This window comes from Lemur catta, chromosome 24, assembly GCF_020740605.2.
Source record: "Lemur catta isolate mLemCat1 chromosome 24, mLemCat1.pri, whole genome shotgun sequence".
NCBI lineage: Eukaryota > Metazoa > Chordata > Mammalia > Primates > Lemuridae > Lemur > Lemur catta.
Window position 1 is genome coordinate 4,152,120 of NC_059151.1, and position 12,629 is coordinate 4,164,748.

A 12,629-nucleotide genomic window follows, 5' to 3' on the forward strand; every position below is an offset into this window, starting at 1 on the left:
ATGTCATTTTGATGTTAATTTTCAAGAAATGCTGTGAATTTTTGAGTCGGTGTATAAGGGAGAAAGGTGAATGATAATATCCAATTTAGGATAATGTTAATCACATATAACAAAAATAGTTAAAATACTATGTGCTTTTCAAGGAAATTTTTTTTTCCCATTTAACTAAAATAAATGGAATGTGTTCTGTTACAAAGGCTTTTTATGTTCTTGAAATTTTAGCCATGGAATGCAAAAACAAAATCTTTTATTTATAAATAAAGTATATTTATTATCCCCCATTTAGCTTTTAGCAAGCTATGCATTCTCTAAGAGGAAATGTTTAGGGATTTATTTTAAATTTGTATGGTTATAGTTGTATGTAATCTAATGTTATCTGAAAACTTTCTCTGAACTCGGAGCCTCCCCAAGAGCTGGAAAATCCACTTATAGTCACTACTCACTCTATTTTGAACAATGTGATGCTTTTTATTACGGAATAAATATAAAACTTTTATGGGAGATCTTCTGACCTCTGGCTTTATTATTTCCTTTCAAAAGAATATTTAAATCCCCGCTCAGTAGAAAATTATGTGCTTAGGAAAATAAAGCAGAAATAGAAAAGGGAGGCAAAATTTAGAATTTTACATTGCTGTTGTTCAGAAGAGCTCATAATAGTTCATATGTGTTCATTTATCCTGTCATCTATAAGAAGGCATAATAAATTATATGCATTTTTGTAGATGATGGAAATGAAAAACATGGAAATTCAGTGGCTTGCCCAAACTCATAGATTGAGTGGAAAGCCAGAATTAAAACCCAGCTCTGTTGACAGTAATCTTTCTGGTAGATTATGCTACCTAACTTGGTTTTAAAGGGTGCAGAAAGTTGTGTAAGCAATCCATTCTACAAGAATTCTTTTGGAATCTATTTTATCAGAAACTGGAAATACAAAAAGAAGTAAGACACTGTGTCCTTATGTTATTGTTCCAGGTGGGGGTGGGGGAAGCAAGTGGGAGTGGCGACAGATATATAATACAGTGGATAATTTTAATACAGTGAGACAAGGGTCCTAATTGAGGTCCAGCATGCTCTGTGAATATAGTGAAACTCTGCCAGGATGGGGGAATTATCGAGGAATGTTCCACCTGAAACAGTTTAAGAGTAGCTCCAGTGGCATTGCTTTCAGAAAAAACATTAATTTCCTGTGATCAAACTGTACAGTAAGCATAGCTATTAGATGTACTCGATGATTTCAGTATTATTTATTGCCTATTAGGTAAAATAATTATAGTAGCCTGGACTATATTTAGAAAAATTTGGAAAGCGGTTGAAGAAGTTGCATTTTATCTCATCTCAAATGCAATTATTAAGTGACTCTACTAGTGTTAACAGCAGTACACGATCTTGACTGGTGTAGCAGACTTAAGCATCTAATAACTACAAGCCTAGAATTCCATGTTTCTCCTCACTTAAATGGCCATATTCTATATTTGAAGTCTGATTTTGAGTTCCTAGATTAGTGAAAACTTCCCCAAGGGCTTTAGCAACATAAAGCAACTATAATGCTACATTATACCATCACTTTACTTAGTAAGATTTGTAATTGTCAGAACTGATTATTTGTTAAAAATAGTACATATTTTATTTTACATAAAGAAACCTCCTTTGCAGAAGATAAGAACTTTATCAACCTGTGAAGTGTTAATCAGGCAATTACATATCCAGTTGTGTAGTTGAAGATAGTGAGCATCATTAACATGATAAAATGCAGTGAGACTCCTGCCAGTTAGGAATATTTGATTTAAGAACTGTGTGTTTGTACCAGCTGAAATCCACCTCTCTACAATGTACCTATGTACCATACCTGAAGATGTGTCTCCTTTTTCCTCCAAAAGCAAACAAAAGCAGTCCTGGGCTAATAGATTCACTGGAGGAACCACTTAGCTCAAACCATCTCTTTTTGACCATTTGCTTTCTCCTCCTTCATCCATACTCAGTTCCTCCCTTTAATGCTTTTGTGGTTCATAGCTCTTAAAATTTTACTTTAGACCATCTCTGACAAGTGTGTGTGCCTATGTGTGTATATATATCTCACTTTGAATCTTGTGTCACACTTGCTTAACTTTTTGCCCAATTCCCTCAGCAGTATTACTACTCTACCTAGGTTTCTTTCTTTCTTTCTTTTCTTTTCTTTTTTTGAGACAGAGTCTTGCTGTGTTGTCCAGGCTAGAGTGCCATGGTGTCAGCCTAGCTCACAGCAACCTCAAACTCCTGGGCTCAAACTATTCTCCTGACTCAGCCTCCCGAGTAGCTGAGACTACAGGTACACGCCACCATGCCTAGATAATTTTTCCTATTTTTAATAGAGATGGGGGTCTCACTGTTGCTCATGCTGGTCTCGAACTCCTGAGCTCAAGCAATCCTCCCACCTTGGCCTCCCAGAGTGCTAGGATTACAGGCGTGAGCCACCACACCCAGCCCAGCTTTCTTTCTAGCTCCTCTATTTTACCATCCCTTTCTTGGTCCCACTGGCCACCAGAAGAGATCTTAATTATATGACTCAAAATCATCTTTTATAAGTAATTATCATGATATTTTGTTAGCTATAATAATGTGATTTTAAACATACAGAGCAAATTGAGCCATACTTAAATTGATATATTTTGTAGGAACAGTAGAATATTAGTGAAAACTTTTAAATGAAGTACTTTCATATAATTTGGTGCTGCCTGATAGAATTTAAAGTAACTTCTTGGATTTTTAATAAACGCAGACTGAAATATTTTGATATCCAATTAATTTGCATTAAGACAATAAAAACCTGGCATCTGTAAAGTAGTAGCTATCCGAGAGCCACTTTATTAGCACTTAGTTTTAAGTCTCATGTGGCTAGTGAGAAGACATAGTTCTCTTAAGATAATATGGGCCCTTTGTATATTGCAGGTAAATGCTAATGACCTAAAAGATAATGATAAATTTACCTGTTAGAAATGGAATGGACTCGTGATACATTTGGAAACTGATTTATTTATAGTACAGTTATGTCAGTGTAGACTTCTTTGAGGAAATCATATTTAAAATAAAACTGTAGGTTGAGAAGCACCTATTCATAAGAAATGTCTAGAGTGGGGCATTCAGGGCAGAGGAAAATTATGTACAAAGTCCCTAATGCATAAGAGAACTTAGCAGAGAAAAACCTGTGGCCTGGGTAGAATGAGGGAAGCCGAGCTGAGACTAAAAACGATTCCAGTGGCAGACTCAAAAGGAGTTCAGATTTTATCGAATGTGTAATAGTATGCCTTTAGTAAGCAGGATAGTGACATCTTGGCATTGACATTTTAAAAAGATATTCTGGATGCTAATTGGAGAATTGTCGGATAAGGATAGTAGAAGAAACAGGCCGTTCTGGAGACCACTGCCATGATCTGGTCAAGCAGTAGTGGTACTTGGGAATAGGGTGATGACAGATGGATGGAAATAATCACATACAGTACAATATCTTGAGAATTTAAATAGCACGTACTGATGTACTAATTCTCACTCATTCTTTAGTCCTTGATGTAGTTAAAACCAGTAAGCCATTCTACTTTATTATAGTTCACGGATATTGATACAGTGTGCTCTAGAGGAAAAAACTGTTGTAGTACATGATGGTCTGCCATGAAAAAATTAAGTTTCTTGTATAACTTAAGCACAATCAAATTAATCTGCATTTCAAACATAATAAAATTTTCCAAAAACATCTGATTATAATAAAACTTTGGTACTTGAGAATTCCAAATGCTGCAATCTTATTTCCATCCAGAATATATATAGCAAGAATTCTTTGTTTCTTCTTTAAACATATTGACTTGAAAGACCAGAATATACCAGGGCTTTATACTGACATATGTTTGAGTTGTACCTTGAGAAGTTAAAGTAGTTCGTTATACATTCTTTTATTGCCCCAAATAATTTCTTGGATAATTAATATTCTACCAAACTAAATAGTATGAGAAACTTTTGTCTGTTTTTTAGATGAAGTAATTTACTTTTGATGAATTTAAAATAATACCAGTCAAAAAAGCAAGTTCAATATATTATTGATTTTATTATGAGACATTGGACTTTGAAAGGTTATGCAAACATAGCATCTCTTTCATCTTCCACTGTCACCAACACCATCACCACTATCCCATTTCATCTCTGATCTTCCATTTAGAGAATTTAGGAAATTACCATCACTTTTATTGTCAATAGTTGGGTTGCATTCCGATTTATTTTCTAAAAATTCTGTGCATACATGATAGATTCTTATCATTCCAGGAAGAAGCTCTACTTCTGATGTACTAGACATACACAAGTCTCCATTCCCTCATCAGACCTTTCTTAACAAAGGGCTTAGTAAATCTATGGGATTTCTGTCTATCAGAGACACACAAGATGAGGAAGATTGTTTCAAGGACATTTTATCAGATAATAATTCTGGGCATGAAGACTCAGAAAATATGTGCTCCCTTTACCAGTTCAAAACTAGTGGCCCAGAAAGAAAAGTTATCCCCGGCATTGATGTGCTTCCTAAGAAGAAAATCTGGGCTTCATCCATGGACTTGCTTTGTACGGCTGACAGAGACTTCTCTTCCGGAGAGACTGGCACGTCCCGCCGCTGTCACCCTGAGGCAGTTACAGTGCGGACTTCAACTACTCCTAGGAAAAAGGAGGCAAGATACTCAGATGGAAGTATAGCCTTGGATATCTTTGGCCCTCAGAAAATGGATCCAGTATATCACACTCGAGAATTGCCCGCCTCCACAGCAATATCAAGTGCTTTGGACCGAATCCGAGAGAGACAAAAGAAACTTCAGGTTCTGAGAGAAGCCATGAATGTAGAAGGTCAGTAATGTTGTGTGCATTTGAGAGAGAATTGAAATTGAAATACTTAAAATTGCATTTTGAAATAAAAAAGGGTTATTAAATCATGCCACAAGTCTTATCTTCACTGCCAAACCTTTGAACCCAAATTAGTCTCTTATTTCTCTGTCAATTTCTGTTCTCCCTTCCACCAAAACCCGAGTCAAAGTACTCTGCTTCCACAAAGCTGTCCCCACCAAACATGCCTGGTCCAGTCACTTTGTAGTCTCTCAGTATTTTTGCGTAATATATTTTTAGATTGTGAGTTTCTCAAGGGCAGGAGGCATGTTTTCTACTTCTTTTCAGTTCTCCACAGCACCATCTGTCATGTACTAGCTCGTGGGAGGCTTCAGTATATGAGTGGGTTCGTGAAAATAAGCAGTTAATCAAAATCAGCTGTCCTGGGGAGGCAGAATAGCATGGTGAGGGTGAGATGCTTCCCCAACCACCAGCTTCAAAAAACAAATTTGGGGCACAACTCTAAGAGATTGTGATTTGCTTAATCTGGAATAAAGTTTTTAATCTGTATTTTTAAAGTCGTAGTACTGTTTAGGTTCATAGTTGTAGAGTGGACAGCCTAGGTTTGCATTAGTTACTCCATTTAGTAGCTATGTGATCTTTACTTGGTCTTCATCTCTCCAAATATAAGTTACCCATCTGTAAAATGGGCTTGCCAAAAATAGGTTAATTATGTAACGAATGTAAAGTGATTCATACTATTAGTGTGAGGAGTATAAAAATAACTTTATAAATGTTATGCTTATTATTCCAGGACAAAGCTCTGTTTCAAAAGTACCTGATTCACACATAAAATTCAATATACTGAATGAAATAAAATTATGTTCTAGACATATAGAGGCTATGTTTAGTATAAATAGATGCAAGAGAAAACAGATAGAGAATTATCAATCTAATCCTGTACATTTTTTAAGATTAAAGTTTTATAACTGCCCTTGGCTCCTAGAGAAATGTGAGGACATAGCTGATTAAAGGGAACTTTACTGTGCTTTCTAGTTCAAAGAGAAGAGTGACATAATTAACGGTCATATTCATCTTTAAGGTTGTTGTTCCTGTATATTTTTAAAGTATTCTTCTGAAAGTCTGTTGCTTTGTTACTGAAGTTTTAAGCATAATTCTGAAGCTGAACATACTTTCCAAGTTGGGCTTTACTTCTAGTAAAAGAAGCTTTGCAATTTTTTTTCAATTCAGCAATTGCAAATTAGTAAAGAATTTCAGATTATGGAGGAAATTATTGAATACTTAATTGATATTATAGATTTTTGTATAACATGCATTTTTTACAAAAAAAATTAGCCAACTCTGTGATAGTTATATATAATCTTGATCTGAAAACTTTCAAAGACAGGAAATAAAAATTTAGAAATTTGTTTTATGCATAATTTCAATATTTAACTTTTCGAGTTGTGACAGCAAAGAGTGGGTACTTCCTATAGCTTAAAAAAAAGTTTTCCCTTTCATGCCTATTTAGTGTTGCACAACATCTAGTATATCAACAATAATTTAGTCTGGACTTTTTATGAATGTGCCCTCATGGAGACATTTATTTAAAGAAATTTGGTTCATTGTTGGGGGGATAAAAACAGTCCTCAATGATTCAAACAGATAAAACCATTATAGTTTCAGAATATAAATAGTGAAGATACATACCAATCTAGATGACTATTTCTAACATTTAAAAGGTTGAGTAATATCTTTTTAAAAATGAATATTAAAAATAAAATTATAATTCATATGTGATCTAGTTTCAAAAGAGTATTTTTACACTTGAACCCTGGTTTGAGAGTTAAACAGGAAAGATATCAAACATTGATGAAAAATATTTAATATGTTAAAATATGCTATAATAGTCTTTAATATATTTTTGAATAGATGATTTCTTTTTATTACCTATAACAAAATATATTAGACTATTGTAGCATGTGATCCTATTATCTTCTCAGGTAATGTGTTTGCACATGTGTGTAAGTATTAAGGAAACTCAAATAGACCAACTTGTTTCTAAATATGCTTTGTATCTGCAAAGATGATACCTAATCCTTGTAGAGTTCTATTTGTTCAAGAGGTAACTACTTATTATACATTATTTCCAGATTTAGAAACTTTAGATTTGTTACAGGATATAGAAGCAAAGGAAAAGCTTTCTTTTTAAAAATAAAATATGATATACTTTGAATTGTTTCTATCCTGAAATTTTTCTTAGCTTTTGAAGAATTTTCAAAAGCATTTGTTCTCACAAAGAACCTAGCCATCTTTCCCCCAGAGGATATTTTACAACCAAGTTAAACAAACACTTAAAATGTTGGTTTATTATGGCAATACACCACCTTAAATAAATCTCCATTATTATATAGTAACTTGCAAGTAGCAATAATTATGTTTGCTTTAAACTAAAAACATTATTTGAAAGAAATGTTTGAGGTTTAGAATTCAAAAGCAATAATTCTTATTAGTTATTTAATTGAGTAACTTGTTGGTTTTATTCTGTGCCGTCTTTTTCTAAAGGCAAGGTAATTTATGTTAGCTGTGCAAACAAATGTGCAGATTGGTAATATGAAGATTTAACTAGTAAGCAAAGAAGACAAAAGAGTAGAAATTCATATAAATCGCATTTATCTCATTTAATTCTCATGAAAAGTAGGCTCCATGGATCCTTGTTTTGTGTGTATGTAGTAAATCAAGCGGAACAGTCAATGTCATTAATACACATTGTATACATTTCCTTTTTAAATATTTGTATTTTAAAACTTTTAAAAATAAATGTTCTGTATGATTTTTTGTGATCTTTAAATTTGTCAGTTGCTAATGGGTTTTAGTAATTTTAAAACTAGAAGAGGTCTTAGAGCACATGTTATCTAAACATGTTATTGGGCTTATACAGATTTAATAATTAACCAAGATCATGTAACTAGTTAATAATAGAGTTGCCATCATTTTGGAGATTGTAGATTTCCGTTATGGATTTTCAGAGGTTTAGTCTAAAAATTCCTACTACATGTTACTTCTAAATTTTTTTTTAAAGATGCAGTAGGGAAGGGGCAGGAAGAAATATAACTTAGGTTTCTCTTGTGGAAACCATCTTTAAAATTTGATGTCACTCCTTTTTTGCTTTATTCTTTTAAACTCGCTTTTTTTCTTCACATCGGCATAGGACTGTATCCTATTTTTCTGTCTGCTTTTCTTCCTTACTCCAAATATTTTCTACCTCTTTCTATTTCATCTTAAGATCTGAGAAGTTGTCTGTTTTCTAATAGGAGTATCTGTCAAATATCTCTGTCTCTCTTTCTGGTGATGCAATTACCACACACACCCCATCCATTGCTCTGTGGGTTGGCAGTAGATTCCTGATTATGAGAGATTGACTTGGAAACAGTACTGTGAGTATAATATGAACAGTACTCCCACACCCTGGGTGGGGACTATCAATAGCATTTTGCTTCCAACAGTCGAAACTCCTCTGTGTCCTGCACAATACTAGAAAGGAAAGTATAAACAGATAAAACTAATTGCTACAAAAGTGATTGTGGTTAAATGTTATTTATTTAATGAGGTGTTAGTCTACTTCACATCAAAATTAAATATTGTTTCCTTCTTTCTAGTGCTGTAACCTCTAGTCCTAGTCTAGTTTTTCCATCCTATCACTGCCCTGTGAATATAGCTTAAAGTCTGTGTTGTGCAACTAGAATATGTAAACACTCGAGTGTGTGAGCCATTCTTATTACTGAGGCACCTTAATGTTTCATTTGAGAAGACTGAATTTCAAAGTTTACATTTTTATAGTTACATTTAAGAAAAGCAAGGGGATGAATTCATAAATGTTATGGTTCATCATGTGTGATACTTTTAGTGTCTTATATTTCATGTATATATATATGATTGGATTATTCTTTAGATTACTTCATGAGCTAAAATAAATTATTTTAGTATTCAGTTGCTATTTTATTTATGTTAGTTACACAGAAGTAAATATTTACAAAAGTAAATATGAATAAGCAGGGATTTTATGTGATATTGGTCAGATATCACATGCATTTCGGGTAGTAATGACTTATTCTACTGAGATGCAAATATGTTGGTATCCCTGAAGAACACACTGTTATAGATGGAATCAACATCTTAGGACAAATTAAGTGTCTACTGTGTTTCCAGGGCTGAATTTTAAAGAGATTTATAATTTAGACCAATGTTGTCCAATAGAACTTCTTCAATGGAGAAAATGTTCTGTATCTTCACAGTACAACTTAGTAATTACTAGCACATGTGACTATGGAGCACTTGCAGTGTGGGCAGTTTCGATATGGGTTACAACAATATTCTCTAACAAGGTATATGTATAGTGAGAAGAAGTCACATCTCCTTCTTTTCTGTTTTGTTCAACTCTAAGAGTAAAATGACATACTTGTCAGGCATAACCTGATCAACCACCAGCAAATATGGTCAATTTCCTATTGAACTCTGTACTCTTGGAAGGCTTTAGAAGGGACAGTGAAGTCATAACAACAGAGAATCCTAGAGGATTCTAGAAAAGTGGTACAGTAAGCCTAGACCCAAGTCATGGCCCAAATATGTGGTTTCCACATCACACAAGACTCCCAAAGAGGGAATTGGAAACTGTTAATTCTTTTTGCCATTTGTACTATGTATGTGGAGTTTGTATCTATGGAGTGGTTGACAGTTTACAGGGCATTTCTCTCTATATCCTTACTCACATACATTCACACTTGCATGAGCTTTGTTTGCCTAGGTTAAAAATTTTATTCATCATGTTTAGCTCTCAAGAGATTTTAGAACATATTCTACTGATTGCAACATGGTATAATATGGAATACAGCGGGTGCTAGTGAACACGTGAAAGGTACAGACTCCAATCTCCAGAAGTTAATTTCCTAAAAAGGAAGCACAGAGAAGATCACTTAATATATGAATGCATAATGTTATTACTTGTGTTTCTCTGCTTTGTTTGAAAATCAAAATATTCTGTTAGGGCTTATATCCTTTAAAATGTGGAGTTTTAAAATGTTTTGTACTTCCACACTACAAAAGCAGTCATTTTTGTTTAGTTCTCTTTGAAACTTGTACCTGTAATTAGAGTCATACATTTAAAGGTAAAGAAATGTCAAGCTAAAAGTGGTCATTTAATTCCCGCTGTTGCAAATGGCTAAGTCTCACTTTTTTGCATATTACTTGTCTGGGCTTGAATATGTATCACTTGTAAGTGGTGTTTTTAGATTACAGTTTATTCTGGCTTAGAGTCATTTTAATGTGAAAATTGTAGACTTCAGTGTTTCATCTGAAGTAGCTTATGTAAGCCCAGAATATGATGCAAATCTTCATAATTGGAATCTAGTATAAATTTAAAGTATAATATTCATGATCACATGCCACAATATTATAGATTAAAAGTGCTAAGTGTAAGTGGTAATAGAAACTATAACTCTTAGTTGTCAAGAACTTATGGCAAAACACAGTAGCCTATTGAAAACCTGTATATTGCTGCTGTATATATAGAGTCAATATGATGTTAGAGTCAGTGTGAATTTTGTTCAAAGGATAAGATTATATTTAAAGGATAATAAAATATTGGTGAGGTTTTTATGTCTTATATTCTGACAAAAAATAGTATATTCTTAATTATGGTAAAATAGTACTGGAAATTAAATAATATCTTCTAATTTCAGAGTATATATGATTACAGAAGCTGTATAACTAGCTGTATAACTAGACTTCCAAATCTTAATTCTTTAAGCCATCCTTCTTTAATCCCTATTCTTTTCATTCTCTCATGACTATTCTGCAAAATATTTTTGGAGAGAATATATTCATACATGTTTTATGTGTTTATGTACATACATTCACATACACTCAATTTAGTACTACTTTTTTGGTGACATGTGTCCAGGATGATTTTATCCTCCCATTTGCTCTTTTGTACTCATTTGTATTTCTAACACTGTGATTCTTTCCCAAAACTATGTTGTGCATCTGAAAAATAAGTACTCATAGAAAATCAAAAGGAAGGAAATTGTGTAGTGAAATGAGGAGTAATCATGGCTCTAAATGGACCCTAGTACACTGATTTGTGCATTGTGGGCTTCATTTAGATATTTACTAGCTGAGAAAAGAAACTTGCAGACCAACAGATTAGATATTGAGACTAATTTTATCCCACAAAAGGCAACTAAATTCAGTTCTGCAATTATAATGGTGAAAGCTTAAAATTTTACTATTGCAGTTATAAGATTGCAATGAAAGTAGTTATAAGTGCATTTTATAAAATACATATTTGGATATCCTTTAATAGGTCCATTGTACATGATTCAGGAATTTTGGCATTCAGAAAACTTTGTAATATTCTGTAAATATGTAGGAACATCTTTTTGCTTTTGAAAAAACATAATACTTTCTAGTTAAAATACCAGTCAGATTTTGTTGATACCGGAAAATGGGTACATAAAGATTTATTATACCCATCGTTTTTGTGTCTGTTTGGAAATTTTCGTAATAAACAATTTTTTAAAAAATTACTCTGTAAATACCACATTCCTGGGATCCGGACCAAACCTAAAGTGTTAGGATTATACATTCAAAAATGGAAAACGTATTTGAGCTATCTGAATCCTCCAAAAAGGAAAGTAATTAATAATGTTAGGACACCTCATTGAAAATTAGGTATTACCCCTCTTCCGCAGAGCAAAACAGAGGAAGAAAGCCAGTTCTATCTGGTTAGTGCCTATGGGTTAGTAAGGGAGAGGAAATATGGACACATGAAACAATATAAGAACAATTAAAAGTACCACCAAAGAAGGAAGTTTAGATTAAAATTTATCTATGATCTTAAAGCCACTTTGCAGAAATGGTTGTGAAACAGTAAATTCATTTACTGCTTAAGATAGGGTATGAGATGGTTATTGCAAGGTATAAACATCTAAGTGGCTGAAAGTTCTCTACTCAGTTCGCTGAATAGGCATATTGTGACTTCCTACTGTTCCTGGTAAGTTATCAAAACCATTCTTTAAGTTTGGGTCCTCTCCTTGGCCTTGTTGGTTTTACTGTCCTGTATGCTGCAATTTTAGGTCTGTAATTTGGTTCAGTTTCCTTAGACAAATCCCTCAACAATTTAGCTTGGGGCTTCTATAACAATAAAACAAAAGTATTTTGGGGCTCCTTGAACATAGCACTTCTTCCTAAGTAACTATTTCACTTGTGTGTAATATACTGTGTTCGTTAAATTTAAAGTAGTGTTAGATAAAACTATTGTTTTCCATCTTCTATAATCGTTTTAAATCAGAGGATTTTTAAAAAATTATTTATTTTACCATGAGACTTCCTTGTAGTAGAATGCAATCATTTAGAAAAAAAGTACTGGTAAATACCTTGGTTTTCAATTTTAAAACTTCATTAATTATATTATTACCTGATATTCATGTTCACTGCAAACAAAGATAGACAAAGTCACGTCTGCTGTATTATACCTAGTTCTGCAGGTAAACATTATCCTAGGAACTGTGCACTCCTTCCTGTCCATCAAGTCTGTGTCTGGTCATCTATCCTTCTACTCCTCTTACCTATTTACAGCTTTGTCTGAACATGACTGCTGTCCTTTCTCTGGGCATGACATCTCAATTCTTCCAGCCCGTCATCCTCATTCTGGTTTCACAAACCTGGTTCCTTTGATGCCATTTAACCATTTAATTCATTCATTTCTTTCTTTTTCTTTTAAGAATCTCTATTTTTTTTAT

The 12,629-nt window shown here is 33.4% G+C and overlaps 1 protein-coding gene across 9 annotated transcripts in view; it reads left to right on the forward strand.

Annotated features, from left to right (window-relative positions):
- PTPN13 (protein tyrosine phosphatase non-receptor type 13) overlaps positions 1 to 12,629 on the forward strand; it is a 143,185-nt gene that overhangs the window by 59,669 nt on the left and 70,887 nt on the right. For all 9 annotated transcript variants that reach the window (XM_045536772.1, XM_045536776.1, XM_045536775.1 and 6 more), the window contains exon 7: positions 4,288 to 4,854. In XM_045536772.1, the coding sequence (XP_045392728.1) occupies positions 4,288 to 4,854 (567 nt within the window). The remainder of the gene's footprint in view (positions 1 to 4,287; positions 4,855 to 12,629) is intronic.